At 37.1% G+C, this 23,252-nt stretch overlaps 1 protein-coding gene across 6 annotated transcripts in view; it reads right to left on the bottom strand.

Annotated features, from left to right (window-relative positions):
• ARAP2 (ArfGAP with RhoGAP domain, ankyrin repeat and PH domain 2) overlaps positions 1 to 18,903 on the bottom strand; it is a 144,487-nt gene extending 125,584 nt beyond the window's left edge. For 5 of the 6 annotated variants that reach the window (XR_014183881.1, XM_082050753.1, XM_082050756.1 and 2 more), the window contains exons 1-4: positions 18,338 to 18,654; positions 10,956 to 11,999; positions 3,825 to 3,895; positions 2,898 to 2,977 (exon numbers count right to left, since the gene is read on the bottom strand). Coding sequence is in view for 5 of the 6 variants with exons in the window: in XM_082050753.1 (XP_081906879.1) it covers positions 2,898 to 2,977; positions 3,825 to 3,895; positions 10,956 to 11,851 (1,047 nt within the window). In the remaining variant the exon portion in view is untranslated. Of the gene's footprint in view, positions 1 to 2,897; positions 2,978 to 3,824; positions 3,896 to 10,955; positions 12,000 to 14,213; positions 14,312 to 18,337; positions 18,655 to 18,876 lie in introns of those variants that run through there. The other variant, XM_082050754.1, reaches the window with a different exon arrangement.
• Between the last annotated feature and the right edge of the window lie 4,349 nt (positions 18,904 to 23,252).

Genomic DNA, 23,252 nt, shown 5'->3' with positions numbered 1-23,252 from the left:
GCTCACATAGCTTACTGAACTCAACATGCATGTTTAATTCAGTCTGACAGCCTAAAGCAAGAAATAAAGCCAATATTTACTCTAGAGGCCTGAACTCATCAGAACTCAGTTTTTCTGTGAATGAACTCTAATATACTTGACTCTTCAGTTGGACACAACAATAAATCAGCTCTAAAATATTTAGAATGTTATTTGTGGTTTGTTTTTGTTTTCTTTTATATCAGTATAATAAAAAAGTTCCTTCTTCAGTTCCCCTTTAGAGGTTTCTGCTTCTAGCTGTCTTTCTTTCTGACCTAAGTCAAAGGTATGTTTTCCTTATAACCTTAATTCCCTGTTCTCTTATGCTCACTTGCCTCCAGTCTGTAGTGACTCATTACCTATTTCTACAGACACTCCCTTTACAAAAGCCTACAGAAGCCTTTTTTTTTCTTTACACCAATGAGACCGGAAGAAGGGTAACAGCCAACTTACAAGCCCTTAGAACAAACTACACTTAGTCACTATAACAATTTGCTGTTTTCTTGTATATAGACAAAATATATTCCCACATGAGCTTATTTTTTAAAACAAAGTAACAATCACAAGCCCTAAAATCTCAGAGATTTACAGTGTTATCTAAACCTTTTTATTTGTTTCTAGGATACTTGATACCTACTGAAAAAAAAAATCTGCAAGTGAAACGTATCTTCGGACCTTTGTTTTATGGTTCTTTATGACCTTTGTCTGCAATTCAGTTCTAATGGAACCAAAATTAACTATGAAGTTTCCAACAGGCATGTGATAAATATAACTCAAGAAATTGTTCACTTACATGAAAGTGATAATTAAAATTCAAATCTTCAGATCAGGGAAGGCATGTTATAATAAACCACATTAATCATGATTCTACAACCAGTAGAAATCACGATTTTATTTCAAGCAGTTAATCCAGTTTAGCAGCATGGTATTTTTGTATTTGGTGCCTTTGTAAGATAAGAGAGATTGCTGACAACCTTACTGGGTATGCTTTTTTATAATCATTTCAATGAAACATACAGAATAATGCTAAAAAGTAATAAGGTGGCTAGGGAACTTTCTCCAAAAAACCTCCTTATGCCATCGAACTAATTATAAAGAAGTTAAATTTTGAATTTTTAAAGACATTGGCACAGACAACAGTAACTGGCACAGGCAAGACACTCTACACAAGGAAAGAAAACAAAAGCTCAGAAATCACTTTTGCACACAGGTAAGAACTAGAAGGAGAAACAAGACATGAACTTATGCATACCTCCTTAAAAAGTCAACAACAAAAAAGCACAACGTATTTCCAAAGAAAATAAAGCATGGACCAAAAATAAAGAATATTTTTATGCTTCTAAAACCACCTCCGTTAGAAGATGAAATTTGAACCATTTATTTTCCCTGACCCTTTCTTAAAAAAAATAAAATTGGGAAAAACAAAAATCCTAGGCATCCATTTGAGTAGCTTTCATTTTAGTCAATATTTTAAAATAGTTTAAAAATTGAAACATTAGAGTGAAGATCAGGATGGAAACCAAGAATAATTTACTGTTTTCTCTAACTCAGTGGCTTGAGATTGGCTGGGACAAGTATAAGCAGTCACAGAATCAACAATTTCTGTTTCGTATCCTGTTAAGTAAGCAGTAGGAGCTGGGATTTGCAGCACTTAGCGGATGCCTAACTAAGCTAGTTTGCCTCCCAGATCTCCACACAATTCCAAAGTCTGTCCACATGCCTTCTACAGCATTCACACCATCTATTACTGACCCCAACAAAAAAAATTCACTTCAGAGAATCCTACAACAGTGACTTGCTTCAAAGAATCCTACAGCAAAAGTGACTTGCTGGTTAGGGAATGCATGAAAAATATCAGAAGTCCTGAAAATATTCATATACAGGAACTAAAAAAGGCTATGGTCGAAAGTTGCCATGAGATCACCAAAGCTAACATGTAAGCTGTGTAGAGATGTCCAGGCTTGATCTGCAACTATCAGAAGAGTGAAAAGCCACTTCTACCTTTACTAGTGAATTCTAATGGTTATTCACCAGTTAACCTCACTTAGGCACAAAGTATTACAATATACCACTGTACCAAAGAAGGTAAAAGGGAGTCATCAAGGTGGTCTGCAATTGCCTGTAACTGACTGGTTTGCATTTGATATGGCAGCCCTGGGCATAAAAAAAAAAAGGGGGTCAGTTATCTGTCCTATATTGCTTTTGTTTAGTCTAGAGAAGAGGAGGCTTAGAGGTGACCTCATCACTCTCTATAACTACCTGAAGGGAAGTTATAGCCAGGTGGGGATTGGTCTCTTCTCCCAGGCAGTTAGCAATAGGACAAGGGGGCATGGGCTTCAACTCTGCCAGGGGAAATTTAGGCTGGATATTAGAAAGAAATTCTTTACAGAGAGAGTGGTCAGGCATTGGAATGGCCTGCCCAGGGAGGTGGTGGACTCGCCGTCCCTGGAGGTTTTTAAACTGAGATTGGACATGGCACTTAGTGCCATGATCTAATAAACGGACTAGAGTTGGACCAAGGGTTGGACTCGATGATCTCTGAGGTCTTTTCCAACCCAGTCGATTCTGTGATTCTGTGATTCTGTGAAAAACAAAACAAAACAACAACACCACCACAACAACAACACACCACCCAAAAAACCCCACACGCCACACCTTCCTATAACTATTGAACAGTACAGAGTGTATCTCAAGATTAAAAAAAGTCACTAGTGCACAAATATTTACATTATAAACCTTTTGCAGGTACCTAAAAAGACAGAAGAGGTACTGGGAAATGAAAAAGCAGGGAAAAAAAATTAAGGGTAACATAAAATACATGAAATATGAAAATTAAAGTGAAGATAGACTAAAGGGAAGATATCCAGACTTCAACTTACTTTAGCATCTTTAGGGTTGTCACAAATAAAGGTTTCCCCATATGGAGATATGATAGGTGGCTTTTCTTCTGTGAAAATTTCTTTAAGAGAAAAAACAAAAACCAGTCAATACTCTATTAAAATACTAATAAAATCAACAAGGAGAGAGATTTTTCTGTTTGTGATTTCTCTGTCCTTCTCAGCAAAAATTTTGAAGAAGCAGCTATTTCCCATTTCTAACAGAACTCCAGACACCTTTTTTCCCCCTCAGACGCTACTACTATATAATTTAAATATAACTTGCATACAAGCATTTTCTTCTTTCCTACACTGCATCAAGTGAAAACAAACAAACAAAACCAACCAACCAAACAAAAAAACAACAAACACCACAAAAATTCATTTTTGAGTCTTCATTTTGTCACCAAGTATTTGCTTGAAATTAATATACATAACTTCAAACAAGACATATCTACAGCGTATGAAAGAACTTTTGTTTACAACTGACTGCAAAAGATTTTTAAACTCTTCCAGTATAATATTTAGTACAATTATTTCCTGGAGCTATAAGCAGTAACTAAAAAATTAAGCAGCATTGGTCAAGAATATGCCCCTTACATCTTTCAATGCTAACTCTGTTTAAAAAAAAAAAACCCAAAACACTATGTATAGCATCTTAGAAACTCAAAATACTTTACAGTAAAAAAATAAATGAGATTTTTAAGACTGTATTTTCTAATTTTCAATTTATTAGTTCATAAACAAAAAGTAAAAATGCAGAACTGTTTAAATGCTCTTCTCTTCTATTATATACGTCATTTTTCCAGAGCTTCCAGATGCCCAACATTTCTTAAAATAAGCAAGTCAGTATCCACTTCAGACAACTTCTGGTCTGAGGTTTCTTTTTCCTCAGTATTCAAGATATAAATATCAGCATGCTTAACTCACTGTTTTGTGATGTTTGCCTCCCAGCGCAAGGAATATTTACAAGATCCACACCTCTTCTTCTCTGAAGGGAACTTGAACAAAATAAAGCAAAAAATGAAAACATTAAGTGAAACTTCCCAGAAATGGAGCAAAAATATCTTATGCAGTTAAACTATTAAAATCATATACAAATATAGAAACAGTCATTTTTAAGCCTTGGGAAAATTTCTGATTTAATCTTAAAGTCACCCAACATGTGTTTTCCTCCCTTTATGACACTGACTACATCTTGAGTTTGGTTTATTTGTTTTGAATTAACCTTACTATACATTTGCATTTCTGAGAAGTATGAAGATCCCCCCACTCCTCCTTCACACTGATTAAAAACTACTATATATAAAGAAGGAAGTACCGTGAAAATCTAATTTCACATTAACGTCTAAGGGAGCCTGGGCATGGAAATTCAGACAAAACATGCTCTCAATCACTGAAAAAAAATGCTGTATGTTTTGATTCGCTAAGGTCACTTTTTTTTCCCAGAAAGTTTTCAATCTGAGTCACAGACAAGATTGCATTGCAACTGCCTGTGACTACTGTTAAGCATTTTGTAGATAGATAAGAATATGTCCCCACACACAACAGACAAATTATTTTATCATCGGTGTTGTGTTAGCCCCTAAGTATTTCAGCAATTTAATGTATAGTGGCACTCATCATGCTGCTGAAGATCACATTTTTTTAAATTATTATTATTGAGATTTCAGGCCAAGACAGCAGCTTTAGAATAAAAACACAGGAACAAATATGCCTGAATTAGTACATTTCTAACCCATCTTCAGTACTCTAGCAGCCTGTATTAGAGGTGTTTTCAGCCAAGCTCTGATTGCCCCCGTTAACATGAATAATTAGCATTTTTTCTTAATTTCATTTTCTCTGCTTGAAGTAACAGTGACATAGACCCTCATGCATCCTTATAGAATGTTCATTGACTGATAAATGCCATACAAGATCCTTGAAGTTATTCTAACAGTTGGCAGGTCCTCCATCCTTCAGAGACAAAGATGTTTGATTAAAAATATCATTATTACTAATTTTTGTTTCCCTACTAGACAGATTGAAAAATTTTATTCTTTTAGGATTAGCTATATTCAAAACTTTAGAAATACTGTTCCATTAATTCCAGGTTGAATTACTCTACATGGCAGGCTGTTGTTTCTCTATGACAGAAGGCATACACTTATGCACTCTATTTCATATGGTTTTTAATCCCCTCCTAAATCTACCCCAAACAAATTATTAGATTAAATTCAATACAGAAGCCACAACTTATAAAGTTATTTGACATTTCATATGTTATCCATGTTATATCAACAAAGCTCCTCAATTGTTTACTCTACCAGGTTATAATTACAAAAAATACACAGCAAATACTTTAAAAGTCTATGTTTCTTCATACAATTTACTAAAATTGATGTAGTTTTGAAGTTACATTAGCAAACTAACTCCATGCCTTTATACTAACAATGCTTACAAAGACATGCATTTTTTAATTCATATATTTTTCAGGACTTGTGTGTTCTTTTTTGATTATTTACCTATGTGTATGCATACATGGCAAGAAAACCTGCTAATAGGCAAACTGTATTCTTATTTTTTCAGCAATCAAAAATAAAAATTTTGACATTTTTTAAAAACAAAAGTTGCAGCTAACGTCATATAACAACTATCTCAAGATATATAATAAATAGAACAAACTTACTTTGAATATCTGCTTAAAAGATTTTGTATAACAAATAACATACAGTACCAGATACAAAATGATAATAATTTGTCAGCGCTCAGTAGAATATAATAGATAATTATTGTATGAATTGAATACCTGGGTTAAAAGATAGAAAAATATGGAAGACTTCTTCGTGAGCAAGTAAGATGGAAAGAAATTTTATACCTACATACATTATGATTTTCCTTAAACATTTTCAAAATTTAATACCTCTTCAGATTAAGGACCTTCTTTATTTTCTCTTTATAGGAAGTATAGTGCAAGCAGTCTGCCAATCACAAAGTGTGCCAATTTTACAAAGATACAAAAATTTCAATTAAGTTAACACTTTGTTACAGCCACTATACAGACCCACTATTTTCATATGTCAAGAGGCACTGGATGCAGCTCAGGCTGCATCCTCTTCCCCACCGCCCTTTCCTTGTGCATAAACAGGATGAAAGGGCGTGATGAGGCAGCGACTGGTCTTGCTAAAGGCCAAGACTGGAAAGGTGAGCACTTCACACTGGGCTGAGCTGCTTAATTCCACATATTCCTGTCACCTCACAAAGAAAGTGAGGGAGAGAGGTCAGTGCCAGCAGTCAAGGCTTCAAAGCCTTCACTGGCATTCACCTGCTGAGTGTTTTAAATGAGCAAAGCTTTTGTTTCCAAACTCATTCAAAACATGTTTTATTCTCTGTCTATCTCAAGACCTAACCCTTCCATAAAGCAAACATGTTAAAAGTGCTCTAGCATGCTGTGTTAGAGCTTTGCGCTTCCTCAACTTTTTGCAAAGGTAAATTAATAGTGATGCTTGACCATAGGAAAAGAGACAACAGCTTCTCACTCCTAAAAACTTTGCTTTGTGTGACAGAACACAAGAGTAGAGAGATACACCAGCACCAGCTTCGGCATCTCATAAGCAATTTTGTCTACTTATATGCTAAGAAATAGAATCTAAAAAAATATCAGCACGAAACAGGAAGTTTCAACCATGGGATCTACCAGCTGCAAAAAGCAAGCAGTGCCTGCTCCGCCAAGCACCATCATATATTTATTTATATTTTCCCCCAAAAGCAGCATATTTTCCAGAATTACTTATGGTCTATCATTCTTCTTATTTCTCTTAATAAAGAACCTGAGTGATCCCACTACTCAACAATACCAGCAGTGTGCTCAGGTGGCCAAAAAGACCAACCGCATTCTGGCTTGTATCAGAAATAGTGTGACCAGCAGGACTAGAGAAGTGATTGTGCCACTGTACTCAGTGCTGGTGAGGCTGCACATTGAATCCCATGTTCAGTTTTGGGCCACTCATCATACGAAGGACATCGAAATACTAAACAGAGTGCAGAATGGTGAGGAGCCTGGAGCACAAGTCTTTTAAGGAGTGGCTGAGGGAACTGGGCCTGTTTAGCCTGGAGAAGGAGGCTGAGGGGAGACCTTATCGCTGCCTACAGTTACCTGAAAGGAGGTTGTAGCATGGAGGGTGTTGGTCTCTTCTCCCAAACAGCAAGTGATAGGATAAGAGAAAATGGCCTCAAGTTGTGCCAGGGGAGGTTGAGACTGGTTATTAGGAAAAAAATCTTCATGGAAAGGATTGTTGGACATTGGAACAGGCTGCCCAGGGAGGTGGTGGTGTCACCACACCTGAAGGTGTTTAAAAGGCATTTAGACGAGGTTCTTAGGGACATTGTTTAGTGCAAGAGTTAGGCTATGGTTGGACTCGGTGATCCTGAGGGTCTCTTCCAACCAAAGAGACTATATGATTCTATGATTATATGATTCTAACACAAGTAACAAAGTTAGTGGATATGAAAAAAAATTAAAAGTATACAGAGTTCATCAGTCTGAAATTTTATCTGTGTAGCATTCAGTAGCAACAAACAGGTCTACCATGTTACAAATCTGCTTAAGCTTTTTCTTTGAACACATTGCTGCTCTGAACAATGCAACAGTAGCTATTTCACCTGACTGCTAAATGACATGATCCAGAGGATCCAAAGCCTCTAAAACTATCTCTATACTTATCTTTAATCTTGAGCTAAAGGCACATCAGTGATTACCTCCATCCATTGCTTTACTTTCCCTAGTTTGTCTTAATTGCCTCAATTTTTCACTTATGTCTTTATGAAAGTCACTTAAAGTACCAAGAGAGACCACAAAACTTCCAATCCACTCTGTTTAACCTTTTGCTCTGTTCCGTAACATTACTGGGGAACCATATTAAAAATCTGAGACTGCTCACTTCAATACAGAATACAGGGTCTCATAAAGGGTGATGAATTTGTCTAAAAAAGGCATTTTAGACACATTTCTATTGATAAAGATGATTTTCAGTCTCCTTAACAACTCCAGTGCTTTGAAACGCCTTTAGAGTGATCTTTACTAATCCTGTATCAAGAGAGCTCATGATGTTATAAGGAGGAAAAGTCTAGCTGACAATAATCTAGCATAATTACACATCACTTCAATTCTGACCAACAAAAACCACTATTACAATCTGCACAATGACCTCACTATCAAGAACACTGTGTAATAGTAACCTTTTTTTGTTTAATTTTGTTTGGTTGTGGTGCATTTTCTGTTGATTTGTTTTGTTTGTTTTCTGGGTTTTCTGTGGTTTGACCTGGGGGGTTTTTGGTGGTTTTTGGCTGGTAGGTTTCTTTTACTGCTATTGTGACTTAGCAGTTGGAGGGTGTGTTTTTTACAGGCAAGAGCCAGAAATGCAAATGAGGCACAGGGATATAATTGGAAGAGGGGCAAGCACATTATTGATAATAAAAAAGCGACATGGTCAGAGCTCTACTATGGCGCACAAGGAGATGGACCGTATGAACTTTTTGTGCCAGAAGGCACACAGGAGATCATGAGAAAAGTATTTCCTTGCATAAAAATTTAATGAATAATATCCACGCACAACTAGAAGGAAATGTTGAGTTTCCCAGAAGATTTCAGCAGGATTTCTCAGCCTCTATGGAAAAGCCTTCACACAGTGTCACAAGGATGAAACCAGCCTCTATCAACATATGTCAAATGAGAATGTTTGTCTATGCAATTCTCTAAGACAAACACAAACTTTCCTGAGGTTAAAGATGCTGCAAGCTGCCATTTTAAAGTTCTGCATTAATTTTTTGCCTCTAAAAAAATACCCAGCACAGTTATCAAGAACACTTCTCTGACATTTAAGTTCTGCTTTGAAGTTCTGGTTTAGCCTTGATCTTCCTCAGACAAACTGCTACTTGCCCTCCAAGATTTCCATATTGTTACAACTGAAGCATAAGATTAAGAAAATAAGCTGGAGCTCACAAATCAAAAAGATGAGTAATGAAGTTAGAGACCCAGTCATATTTCACTAATAGACGGGGTTTTGGAGGATTTACTTCAATGTTGGAAAGACTACAAATACAGCAAATACATTGTCTACTGTGTGCTTGTTTCTCAGAAGACATTAAGAGTCTAAGTTATTGTTATCTTTTAGGATAAGATTCCTATTCAGCAGGAACAACTTTTGTAGAGTGGTTATCTGTACTTCATATAATAAAGTCAACATAAAGCTACCTCCCACTGAACAGTATTCATACTTAAGTTTCAATAAGCACACATTTTTGGTGATTTAGAAAGCACTGAGGAAACATTTTTTAAGACACGCAACAATCTCTCTTAATTGTTACAAAGGATCTTTGCCTCTTCATCTGTTCAAACAAACAATTGTACTACAACATTTAATACTGACTTCTTTCAATAATTTAAAAGAAACTTTTAAATGCTGGGAAAACTCTGCATTTAGGGCATGTATAAACTCGCTAATCTTGCTAATGATGTTTCTAACTGCTGAGATATGCAGATGAAAAAGACAAGATAAATACAAAACATTCTGAGACATGTCCCTTCCAGGCATAGCTAGGGGTTAAAAAAAAAAAAAAAAAAAAAAAGAGAGAGAGACTAAAAAAAGTGCAACCTAATGATACCTAATGATTTGTTTATGGCTACACTGACAAAACTTTGCATCTGTCTGCATGAATTTCTTCTTTTCTTTTTAAGACACTTAACCAGCATGACAATTGAAACCTTACCGTTAAGAGAACAAAAATATCCAACATGAATCTGTGGGGAGATATTCTTAGTTTACACAGCCTGTAATATTGTGAACAACTGCAAATTCAGTACCTATTATTTTTAGCATTCAAACAATATTATTTTCATTTAGATAGGCCTGGAGTGAAGTTCTAACATCTGACCTTTTCCTCTACATTCCATCATATTTTTCCAAGTCAAGTTACAACAACTAATGCTTATTCAAGACAATAAGTGCTACTCACTAACTTGTGGATTCAAATTATGAACTCAACCATTTTGAAGGAAGAAAAATCCTTACCCACATCACATGAATATTAAAAAAAAAAAAAAATTAAAAAATGCAACTCTTCTATGTAATTTATCACAACAAACTTTACTGGACTCCATCCAATAGTACTCTCACCAGTGCTGCACAGAGCTATCCTTATAAACATTCCATTCTCTTCTTCCATTTTTTTTTTTTTCTGCTGTAGTGCCTCAAAAATGTTTTTATACTACAATCATCATTAAAGGTTAAGTTTTCATTACTATGAGAACATCAGCAAAAGCCTAATATGACAAACTGGTTGCATACATTCTCTGAGTTAACACTTAAATGAGAGCCAGTTTAGAAATCGATCTAAGAGCCACCTTGAAGAAAGTTCTTGCTTCAGACCACCAGTATGATGCAATTTCCTCCTCCACATCATATAATGTTCTAATTTAAAACAAAAAAAAAATGTATTTGTCTTTGCATATAAATTCTATGTGCTTTAAGGCTAAGACTCATATAATCGTCTCGTTATGTCCATTTGTGCAATCCTATCAGATATGTCCTGCTTTGTTTACACAGTGGCTATACCATACAATGCACAAAAATAGACCAGAAAGTTTTTCTAAATTTTACCCCACTTTTTGATAAAACTACATTAATACATGTAGTTGTGTAGAACTTCCTGGATCTTTCTTATAAGTTACATGTGAAAAAAAAATTATAAACTTGTTTTTTCCAAGAACGGTATCTCTTGAAAGGTACAACCTTAAAAGTTACTAAGATACAACCTGAATACCTGTGTTTCACAATAACTATAATCTCATCATAAGAGTAGATTTTTATACTTGGAGGTGAATTTGTAGCCCTCTTGAAATCACCATTTTGTCACAATTTTGCAGTGTATTTACAGCACATATCTTAAAAAAAAAAAAAAAAAAAAAATCCACCACCCACACAGAAAAATGACACAAAAAAAATCTCATGAGAAACTCCAAACCAAAATTTCTACAATTATGATTACAACAGAAATTTTTTATTAGAAAGGAACAGCAGTTACCTTGATGAAGCTTGAACTTTACTTGATTCGGGAATTTCTGGTACAGGTCGATGCCTTAATATAAAAGACCGGCTTGCTCTTGGAAATACTTTCACACAGTTTTGTGTACAAGAATCATATAAGTCATTGTCTATCATTTCTCCTTCAAACTTAACGAATGGAGAATTTGGCTCACTATCAGGTAAATCACGCTCATCTGCAAACATCAGATGTTTGTTTTCGCTGTGTTTTGTCTCACATGAATGAGCAAATGAAGGAGGATCACAAAAGGCTGAACAGCCAGTGAAGTGCTCATCAGCTTGGTATGCAGCAGCCTCTTCCAGTGGTGTCTCTGGCTGAGAATTCATCTTAATACTTCCACTTAGACTGACAGCTTTTCGTATGCTGTCTGAATTCTGGTATAAACTAGAAAAATCCACATTCGTAATGCTATCATCATTTGCCCCAGATAAGTTTTGCTGTGCAAGTTCAAACCTTTCTTTATCAATGTCAGCTTTATTAAGTTGTTCTGACAATGTTGCAGGTATCAAGCTAGTCCCATCCACACCTGAATCATGTATTGGAGACTCCTGATCCAAGGACAGACATTGCTTCTCTTCTAAATCTTTCAAGTCTTTTAGATTTTCATAGAAAAAAGAATTTCCTTGCATTTTTGAAAGAGTGGTATCTAATTGCTTAAGAATCCTTCTGCGGTGCCCTGTTGGTAACACTCCCATCTGCTGAAGCACACTGTTGTTTATTCCCACACAATCTGTCACAACTTTATAGCCACATTCTTTAAAGTTAGGAAGATACCGCCCCAAGTTAATGTTGGCCAAGAATTCTTCAATATCAGTGCCGTTGCCTGTGGATGACATGATGGCCGCTTCATCCCGAATATTGCCCCACACAGTCATGTAGAAATGTAGTCAGGATGCGTGCATATTTGCCAGCAACAAAGCTCTCTAAATTTGTTATCAGCCAGCCAGTGGAAAATATCAGTTTCTTCAAGGCACGTCTTCAAGGTTCTTCAGTTCAAACTGTTTTTTTAAAAAGACTGCAAACCTACAGAAAAGAAAAAGGGCATTAAAAAAAAATCCCACCTGAACTCACAGTGATCACTTATAAAATTCTGAAAGGCTTCCTGTCATTTGTATAGTAATATTTTTAAATTGCTTATATATGAAAATTTCAAAGATGGTAAATAGCAGAACCTCTCCATCCTTTTATCTTGGCCTGCATAAATAGAACAGAGAAATCAAAGTCTTAACTGTGCACAAGCTATACAGTCTTAAAACATACAATCCTAGTATTTAACGTTAAGATGAACAGTTAGGAGATGAACCGCTCACCTACACACACACTTTTATTTACACAGTACTCAGACAGAAGGGGGAGAAAAAGTAATCTAAGACCAGAATCGGAACCCAGAGCTTTCCCATTCCCACACTAGCACCACGTAACTACAGCATAGGCCTTCTACTCCCTTATCTTCTGAGCCTTAACCCCTTTATAGCACAGAAACACACTTTTAGCAGGAAAAAAAAAAAAAAAAAAAAAACACAAACAAAAAAAAAAAAAAAAAAAAAAAAAAAAGAAGGAAAAAAAAAAAAAACCCACGAGTGGTCAGAGCATTCTATGTGAACCATGGGCTCAAGCTCTCCTCAACTGAGAATCTGACTGAACAAGTACCATAACCAATAAAATAGCTTACAAAGGTAGAATCACTTGAGCATGTTGAGGGGGAGTGAAGTGCCTTAATTGTTTAAATAACTACAGCCAGAAAGCTAAGGAGGCGATCAAAGTACGTCTTGCAGAGCAGGCCCTTGAAAGCCCTGTCACGAGGGCAAACAGGAAACAGGTAACTACCAGCTTTCAACCCAGACAAGGAAACAGTTTTCCCTTGGTCACAAACAGCAGCAAGGGCATTACTCCGCAGGCAAGTTCTGGCCTCCAGACCAGGGACATTTGGCATCTCATGTGCCCATGACAGTTTTTCCTCGGTATTTTCCAACTCAACTTTTGCACTCTCCAGATTCCACCTATTTAAGTTGTTCTTTCAAGACCCTATCTAAATTCACTATTTAGAGAATAAGAAGCAGACACAGAAGCCACCATTCTGATGGTGTTTGAGACAGCCTGAAATCACATCTCTTTATAGAAGGTTTAAGATCAGCAGCAATCAACAGGTTTTTTCACCTCCCACTTCCTGTATAAAGGGTAATTTGGCCTTAGGAAACCTGCTGACTGCGCAGCTGTCCTGGCACGCAGGTACGAGCCTTAAGCAGCCTGGAAAAGGTTGAACAGCTTTGGTAGGACAGACTTATGTAGCAGTTCGAAAGAAACTATATGGCCAGAAGATATCCATGGCGGTGGGTACCGATACCTTATTCTTCAAGATACTTCCTGACAAAAAGGGTACTACTTCGGATCAAGAATTGAAGCTTAAGAGATTGCCTATTTTTATACTGTATCAATTCCTCCATTAAAGGATAAAACCTCTTCCTGTAAGATTTCTCCAATATCTTTTGAATAACTAAGTCATTACTCAGAAAAACAGTCATAAATAAATCTTTATGCCCCTCCTCATTCCCAAAGGCACATATAAATAAACATAAATTTAATACGGTGTACTGAATTATTATTCAGTATTATTATTATTATCGCTTCTATTGGTGATTGCAATATATTATTATTATGAAATAAATTATTAAATAACTAATTGAATCACTAGAACTCTTTCACTGCAAAACTTTGTAAATACCTTTATTACTCCCACACTTTCAAAAGATGGTAACGAAAAACAGGGAAAAAGCAAATCTCTTTATACTTACACCACATATATATGGCATAATAAGAGGAAAAAAAAAAAACATGAGCAAGCCTGCATTTTCCTGAAAGACATAAAAAAAACCAACATAGCATACTTACTATAAATGTTCCATTATTTAACATAAGTCTTTGGATTCTTGCTAGTCTCTTTAACTTGATTTTGGAGGTAATATTTTTATCAGTGTGATCACTGTCCACAAGTCTGAGAAGTGACTTATTATCTCAAATATTAAATTCATGCAATTATACCTTTTCAGACAGAGAGCTCTATGGGCCACTCAGATATGAACTTCTCAAGAGAGATGAAGTTCATTAGGGAGTCAACCCTCACTCCCAAGTCATTTAAATTCAAAAAGCCTTGGATTGAGCTAAAATGATTAACAATCAGCATTTAGATTTAACTTTGTCCTTTCCCAACTTGAGCACTTATCTAAACACAAATCATACCTTTAAAAATGTCAGACATCAGCATTTCTTCAAGCTTTTCACATAAGCTTCTATAAAAGATAGAATTCAACAGTATGGCCTTCACCCATCTCTAAACCCTGAAAAACAGAATTATAACTACATAGTCTCTTAAGAAGTTGAATATATATTCTGAGTACAGAATGAGAAATAATTAGTACAGAAGTTAATAAAGTGGGCACAAAGTATCAGGCAGGCACTGTTTGTGCCAGAGAACAGTCTTTCATGTTTAATGAAAAAAAAACAACAACCAACCAAAAAACCACACATGTTCTAATGTATAAAACCCCTACAACATTAGCATATCAGTCTAAGCGCTTTAATGTTGGAGTTGCACTTGGTAATCTCAGCCATTACCACCTTCCTTGGCAGTTCTGGGTCTCATGGTGGTGTTTGGGTATTTTTTTTCCCCTGAGGTTTTAGTGTTTATTTCAGAGAGTATCATTTTCTCAATCCTACTACCTTGAGTAGTAACCAAAAAAAGAGGCTTAGGAAAGCAGCTTTTAGTTACATATTTATAAATAAATATATATTTTAATATAACCATATATTTATACTCACACACTCTTTTCTGTATCTAAATACTATATTTTTCTACATGCAATAGCTTTGCCAACACCTTATTCTGGAACGCCTCCAGTGTTGTTACTTCAGGAATTCAAATAGCCATGCATTATCAGTGATTTGGATCCTAACCCATCTCTGTATAAACCACATAACAAGGCAGAGGCATACCTAGCACAGAACAAACTTTGTTTCCAAATGTGCAAGAACCATTACTTTTAGCAGCGAATTTTATAAACAAACTATGTATCAGACCAAGAAAGGAAGAAACTGCTCACTGACTTTTTGACCACAAAATGCCAGCGCTGCTAGAAACCAAAGCTCTTTTGTTTTTTGTTTTTTTTTTTAGTAATCTACAGCAGAAGGTGTCAATGCACCCATCAACTGGCAACCAATGACAGAACCCAAGGGAATGGCAGGAAGATGTGCCAGGGGAGGTTTAGGTTGGATATTAGGAAAAGGTTCTTCACCCAGAGGGTGGTGGAGCACTGAACAGGCTCCCCAGAGAGGTGTCACAACCCGAAGCCTGACAGTGTTCAAGAAGAGACTGGACAACGCCCTCAGACACATGGTGTGAACTGTGGGGTTGTCATATGCAGGGACAGGAGAAGGACTCAATGATCCTTGTGGGTCCCTTTCAACTCTGGACTCATCTTCTAAGAAGATTTATAAAGACGTGCTATTGATTCAATCTACCTATACAGCTGCTTAGATACTGGTAAGTTCACAGTCACACATATTTTGTGGGTCTGAGCAATGGGCTACACTGACTCCTGTTTTGGTTTAACTGCTCAAAGGTTCAAGTAGTAAACAGCTAAACAATCTACACACATTAGTGAATGGTTTTATCCCAGGCTAGAAGATGTATTTTGAATCATTTCTTATATTACTATTACCAAGTTTTATCCTTACTAAAGGCTTAACCTCAAGGAGAATACAGAAAAGCAGAACTCTAGGACCACCTTATCCACTATATTAATATATTTCAATGTAATGTATATCAATTAAAAACTAATTTTAACTCCTTTATAGCTTTAATTGCTGAGTAAGTAATAAAAAACAAAGAATATTTATACAGCATTAGATATGTAATGCATATATTTGTTATATACACATGGATATGCATATGCAATTTCACATCAATATTTGTACCACTATGACAGATTAAATAAACAACAGTTTTCAACATTAGTTCACGCGGTTGCATACATCCTATTAAAAAAAAAGGGGGGGGGGGGGGCAGGGAATTTGTCTTTCTTAAATGAAACCGATTCTTGCTGTACTATCATATTCTCCATCGTGGAGTAATCAAGACAAAAGTGAGCATTCAACACGGTTACTAAAAACAGGAAAGTGCTATAGCAGTTATAGAAAAAAAAAAATCAAGCTTCTCAGAAGAAAATTGACCATTCAATTTTACAGAAATAGGTGTAAACATTTAAATTGCCATGTGGAATAAAAAACAATACAAGGGAAACCATCTGGGCTTTTCTTCCAAGAAAATACATTTTGGCAGGGGATGAACTGCAGTTCGTGTTGCACATCCCAAGACTTACAGGAGATCATCCAACTCTCTTCCATAGAAGATACTTCTCACACTTCCTTTCAAACAGATTTTCACATCCTTCCTTTTCCCATCTTATGGAAGGAACTTAGATAAGGAGGTACAACAACTAGGAGTAGTTCTTTTGGTTTTACTGAAAGTGACAGCTAAACAGCACCCAAGAAAAATGACAACACTGGTACAGAAAAAAAAAAAATAATACATAACTTTCAGGACCTTTCCTCACATGGAGGATAAGTTCCTGCATCTAACTTTCTAAAAAGCCATATCAATCCATTTTGATTCTTCCACTCTATGATTTTCAAGTTGAAAATTCTTCAAAACAACAATGATCAGAAAATAGACAAATCTTTGTTGAAGCAAGCAAGCAATCCAACTTTTAATAATGAAATGTGAACAGCAGGATATAGCTGAACACAGAATAATTTAAGTGAGATTCTTTTTTCCCCTTTTTGAGAGTACTACAGATGTTAGCCTGAAGAAAGTGTCAAACCTTTAGAAGTGCATGGCAAGATAATCACACTTTAAGCAATCAGTTCAACAAGTAGAAGCAAGTTCAGGCTTGTCCTCAATTTCTGCTAAACCACATACTAGATTAAGATCTAAATAAACGGGTAAAAAATCCCCCAAAAACCCAAAATGAAACACTACAAAAGGACTCACCACAGAGCAGAATGAAACTCACCAGCAGTGAATTTCATCTTCCCATTGTACTTGACTGCATACAAACTGACAAGATTAACAGGCCTAGAAAACATTCTAACTACTGCAATATTTTACGGTCCTAAATTTACATTTGGCCCTTTGAGGGCAACCATGAGGCTGATGAGGCCCCCGGTTAAAAGGAGTTTGACAGCCCTATTCTAGACCATTAAAGATCTTTCCAAAAATCTACATAATGCAATCAGCATACTGACTGCATTCTACAGGAAAAAAAAAAAAAAAAAAAAAAAAAAAACCCAAAAAAAAAAAACCCCAAAAAAAAACTCAAATGACCTTTTTTAAAGTGGTTGCTTAATGAATTAACATTTGGGTCAACTCAGAGCAAGATAACTGATTGCAACAATTCCAATAGAACTGTTCCCCTTCCAAAAGCAAGACAGTTACTAAGTGTGGTTCAACACAGCGGATAATTATGAAATACCTTCAAGCACATCCTCTGTCAAAATGTCCTTTTTTTTTTTTTTAATTACTTTATTTCAGAACATTTCTCTTCCAGAGAAAAGTTCAACCACCTTTGCTACCTCAGAATTAAACCTCATACTGCAAGAAATTCCAGTGGAACAACTTGTAGGCAGACTCTGGAGTAAAGTACTGCATGGCATTAAGAAGCAAACTAATGGTGGAATTGGCAAAGTACATTTTAGGAAGTTGCTGTGGCAACACTTGGGTGCTGTATCATTCACTTTGCCTTTTCTATCTAGGACAACCTTTGACTCTCTGAAAGTAAACTTCATGCATTTTCTGGTAAAAGTTCCAGAAGTATACCAGCATCTAACAAGAAGTCTGTTTATGTCTAACTTCACAAAAATGACTCATAGAGTAAATAAATATACAATAACAAAGCAATGTTCCTTACTCTGACATTTACATACAGACCGTTAAAATAATTCAAGCCAAAAAGAAAACAGAAGAGGAAAAAATACACCCCTCATCTTCTACCTGCCTACGAGCTATTTCTTGTCAGATTCCACCTTTGGTATCTGACACTTATCTGAGACATGCCCTGTACCAAACCACTCAGCCTCGCCCTTGAACTCGCCAGTGACTTTAAAGTTACTTCTCCGCAGCGTGGTTTCCTCTGGCCGCCGGGACCTCCAGCACCACAGCAGCGGCCGCGGTGAACCTCTGAGCCCGCAGCGGCCCGACCCGGCCCGCGGAGCTGCCCGCGCAGGCCGCCGCACAGCGCACCGGGCAGCAGGCGGGCAGACCTTGCCCTCTGCCTCGCAAACTCCGCGCCCCGCAGAGGATGGCTTACCTCTAGCAAAAAGCAGCGTGGGACGAGGAAGGAGAGAGGCAACGGGAAGGAAGAGCAGAACTTTAGATTGCTTCAGCTTTCTTTTCCCTCTCCGCTCGCTCGCTTTCTTGCTCTTTCTTTTTCTCCTTCCTTCCTGCCTGCCTGCCTGCCTCCACACCCCACCCCACCCCCGCGCTGCTCCCCAGCAGGCCGCGCCCGCGGCGCGGAGCTCCCTCCGCCCTCCCCCGCTCCCGCAGGAGGCGGCCGCACCTGGGCGCGGGCAGGGAGCGGCCGCCGCTCCGCGCCGCTGCTCCGCCCGCGGGCCGCCGGGGCGGCTGCTCAGGGCGTGCTCGCCGGGCAGCATATTTCTTGAGGAGTCAGGAGGAAGCCCGCTTGCAGCCGCAGGCACCGGCTGGAGGGGCGCTTGCCGGCCCGGTGCATGGCTTCGCAGTTTCCCGTGTCCCCTCCCGCAGCCTGGGGTGGCGGTGGGGCTCTCTGCCTCCCACCCTCCCCACCCTGGCAGCAGCCAGCCAGCCAGCAACCAAAAGGCTTCCCCGTACCACATCTGGCACCGAACAGAGTCATGCTCAGGGCAGGCGCTCCAAGTGCGAGGCAGCAGCGTTGCCTTACAGTAGTGGCACAGGTGTTGAGCGATTATCACTTTCTTTTAAATAAATAAATAAATAAGCTTTCGGTAATGCATGTAACTTCCCCACTTCTAGGAAGTCACCCACATCTGTGAATTACTGTCACTCAGCTGAAACTAGCTTTCTGTTACACACACACACACACACAAAAAAAAAAAAAAAAAAAAAAAAAAAAAAAGAGAGACTGAGAAGTACTTTCATATACTCCATCACTCCTCATTTTCATACATCAGTTCTGATTTTGTTCTATTTAAATCCAAGGATGTACCAAAAGGATCACACTGTTGTCGCTGAAGTCAGAGGTCTGCCACCCTGTTGAAGCAGAAATGAAGCAAAGATTTACTGCAAAACAGAGACCAGTAATTAAAGTGCTTATTTAGGAGCAAGTAAACCTGGGTTCTTTTTCCTGCTTTAAAGACTGCTTACTACATGCTAAATGCTGCCATACTAAATAGCCTTACTATTAGTAAGGTTGTTAAAAGCTGTTGGTGCCATGGTGGTAAACTGAGGTTTCAAGATCCCAATTTTGAATGTAAACAGCGTTTTTAGTCTTCAACTCCTAGTCAAAACAATTACAAGTTTGAAGTTCAGCGTTACAGAACCAATTCCATCAGTGCCAAAGCACTTGTGAAAATCCTGCTGCAAGTCCTAATTATTAGATGCCTAAATACCAGTGTACCAAAAAAATGCAGTTAATTTTACATTCTAAACTTGCATTATACAAGCAAATTTTGTGGCAAGTTCCACTCCAGTGCAAACACTTAGGTTTGCCTTTTTAGGTAACCTAAAGAAATTTATTATGTTCTTGCTTGACTTTTTGTTAATGTTTTTGCTGAGCTGTCTCAGTGACATTCCTAACTATTTGCAGAGGGACTCATATGTTTCCAAACCAAGTTAGCGCACAGATGTGATTCAGGTAAGCATACTAACACCCTTTTTGGTCATAGCCTTTCTGGATTGTAACCTAGTGACTCAGAGAGTCATCTGATCACAGATTTGCCTAAGATTTCCAGCTAAGCCTAGCTTCCTTTCAGAACAGTAAGAATACCAATGAATGCTAATTTAGAAAAGGAATTTTAACCACAGTAACTTAAAATATTTGAAAGATTCAGGTCTTGTAAACAACAAAAGACCTGCCCCCTTTGCAAAGCCTATCTTACCATGAAAAAAAAAAAAAAAGGCAGTTTATGATGGGCTGATTTTTTTTTTCTTCAAGTCTTAAGTTATGATTATTGATTAATACCCTTGAGCTATTCTCTGTCAAGAAATTCCCTAGTCCTTCTATAAAGTCAACCTTTGTTTTTCTTCCAGGAACCCCATGTGATTTGCTCATGTAAGTGGGCCAGCAGCAGAGACAGACAATGGTCCCTTCAGCGTTTGTGTTTAAAACAGCTGTCAGAGTTTGACATGGAACCCACTAAAAGGGATTGCCTTCAGCACTTTAATACTTGTGCAGTAGTAGCTTCTCCCCTCAGAGCATAACATGACACTGTGCTCTGACAGTGTGTCTCAACCAGAATTATTTACTTTTCTTGACCACAACAGGAGACCACAAGACCTGATTTTTTTTCCATTTTTTGTTGTGTTTTGTTTGTTTCTTTGTTTTTGTGATTTGTTTTTGTGTGTGTGTGTGGATTTGGTTTTTTTGGGGGGTTGGGGAGCGGAGGGGGCAAGGAAGAAATAAGCATTAAACATCTGAAACATCTTCTCAGTTGTGTTTACATATTTGCTTGCATTATGTCCAGAAAAACTGCTGTATACACAAGTTCATTGCAAGCCATATTGTGCTTTTGGGGCTTTATGGGATTTTCTTGTCTTTATGTGTATATCTAAATGACATCAGCAGGATCAGGCAAACCTATATGATGTTTTACTATTTGTTAGAAATAAAGTAGCATAATTTATCAGATTCTAAGAAGGCTCTCAAGTCTCTGGTTTATCTACAGCATATAGTTCTCTGCCAGAGCATGGAATGGCAGCTTTCTACCACTATGGTAAAAAAAAAAAAAAAAAAAAAAATATTACAAAAATCTAAAAGGAAATTACATCCTACAAACTCTGATGTAATTCAGATATGACATAATGCATAAGATTATTCTATGGCTTCTTGATATTCTGCAGTTTTGAAAATCTGCTTATAGGCTTGAAAACTGCAGATATTTTGTTTCCTGATAATTTCATCTTCCCTTGAATTTATTTATTGCTATAATGAAAAAATGTTAGGTAGCTAATATTTTTGGTAGGTGAAGATAAAATTTCAGATTAGAATTCTAAAAAGAAGTTGCAAGGTTTTTGCCATATCCTCTGGAAGACATTAAGGCCTCTTGTATCCTAAAATACCTTTAACTGTACAAGAAGGCCATTCATAGTGAACATGCAGAAATTGCCTTCCAGCTCAGGCTTATGGTTACAAAAACTTTTAAAATAACCTTGTTTACTATTAACTGATATTGGCCTGATTATTTTATCAGTCCGTAAGCATAACCATGTAAGTCTGTGTTTAACTGAAGATGGCATAATATCATCTAAGCTGTACAGGAGCTGATCCTTAGAATATTAATCTACCTCAGATTTCAATAATCCATCTCTGTGGCTTGTCATAACTCAATGTTTGCCACATCTTTTGTTGTTCATTAAGCTAGTAATGTAACTGATTTAAGCTAGTCAGCTTTTTTCCAGTTTTCAAATATTGTGGGGATTTTTGTGTGTCTTTAAAACTATGGATCAGTTCCACTTGCTGCATATTTATTGTATTTAAGAACTCCAAAGCTAGCTGCACAAACAGCAAATTGCTAAGATAAACTGGGGGAAACAATGGCTACTCCTTCCTTTATGGATGGCCTACAAGTAGCTCTGATATTGTACACAACATTTTTCAGCTGTCTGAAAATACAGAGAACTGAGTATATTTTTTACTTTTAACAAGATTATTTCTCTCTCTTCTGTAAGAATAGCACATCTTTATTACCGTTGAACACAGTCCAAGCTAAGCAGCACTGTTTGAATTTTAAATTCAGTCTTCTGCAGTCTTTTCAGTTTCGTTTGCTCCCCTTTAAAGAAGAGGCAATAAAATTCAGCTACCAGTGTCCTCAAGGTGTTGAGAAGGTTAAATGTATTTAGGTTTTGGAGCTAATGAAATGTTATAAGAAATGCAATGTTAGCTACATCTCAAACAACCAGCAGGTGAATATTTAGGCTTTTTATTATGAGAGATTCACTACTACTGTTACAGTATAGCTTTGATATTATTGTTAATAAAGTATCAGGAAAAATAACCTTGGAAATTGAATAATGCATTACAATTTTCACAAGTAGAGTTCTAGCATGAGGTGGCATTTCACACAGGGTGAGACAAAAATGCTGCAAAGGTTTAGAAAAATGATAGGACTGCAGTTAAGAATAAGCACAAGAGTTGAGATACCCACCTTCTGTTTTTGCATTTGCTATCAACTGTTTCTGTAACCTTGGAATTCAGTGCATTATAAGTCAGTTACTTTTGTATGTCTCACTGGATGCCAACCTACATTTTTACTCAGACCTCTAAGCCAGTTTGACCCCATATTTTAATGTGATTGTATAATAGTCAGTCTGATGTCCAAGAAGCATCCTATCCCTGTACCATATGATGGATCTGTATTTTTAGTCTATCTCTTTATAAACTAGCTAATGTTCTTCTTCACAGATATGACAACACAATGATTGTGGCTTTTGCCATCATGTTTTCTTTAATGGCTATATATTTAACCTTAATATAGTCTCCATTTTCTTAGAACTACTGATGGACTCATGAGGTAGGCACTTCAAGTTATTTTGATACTCATATATGACTTTTGAAACAAATGACATAAAGCTGATATAATAGGGTGATTAGGGTGATATACTGTTTACTGATTACTTCTGCAATATACTGATTTTTTTTCTTCCCCTTACCAATTCTAAGTTGTCAGTGAATTTTCTGCCTTATGTATTGCATATTGAACTCAGCTGCAAATGCAAAATCCTCTACATGCAAGAAGTTATTCCAATTAACTGAAATAGTCTTTATGAGAATAAAAATACTTATAAACCAATAGTAAGATGCTCTAAAAGCACCTCTTATATGGAGGTGATGGGTGAGTCAGAAACATTGAACTTGACCTCGCTCTTAATGGGAGTCCACAAAGATGGCAATTCAAAATACAGCCCTGGGACAACTTGAGGTTTGTGGAAGACAAAGACTGACCCGCTCCACGTCTTGCCTTGAGTCAGCTCCCAAACTTCCTTATCCCAACACTTGTATCTCTTACTTG

Source organism: Streptopelia decaocto, assembly GCF_964273445.1.
Source record: "Streptopelia decaocto genome assembly, chromosome: 4".
NCBI lineage: Eukaryota > Metazoa > Chordata > Aves > Columbiformes > Columbidae > Streptopelia > Streptopelia decaocto.
The sequence above is the reverse complement of the archived record's forward strand: the minus strand, read 5'-3'. Positions and strand labels throughout refer to the sequence as shown.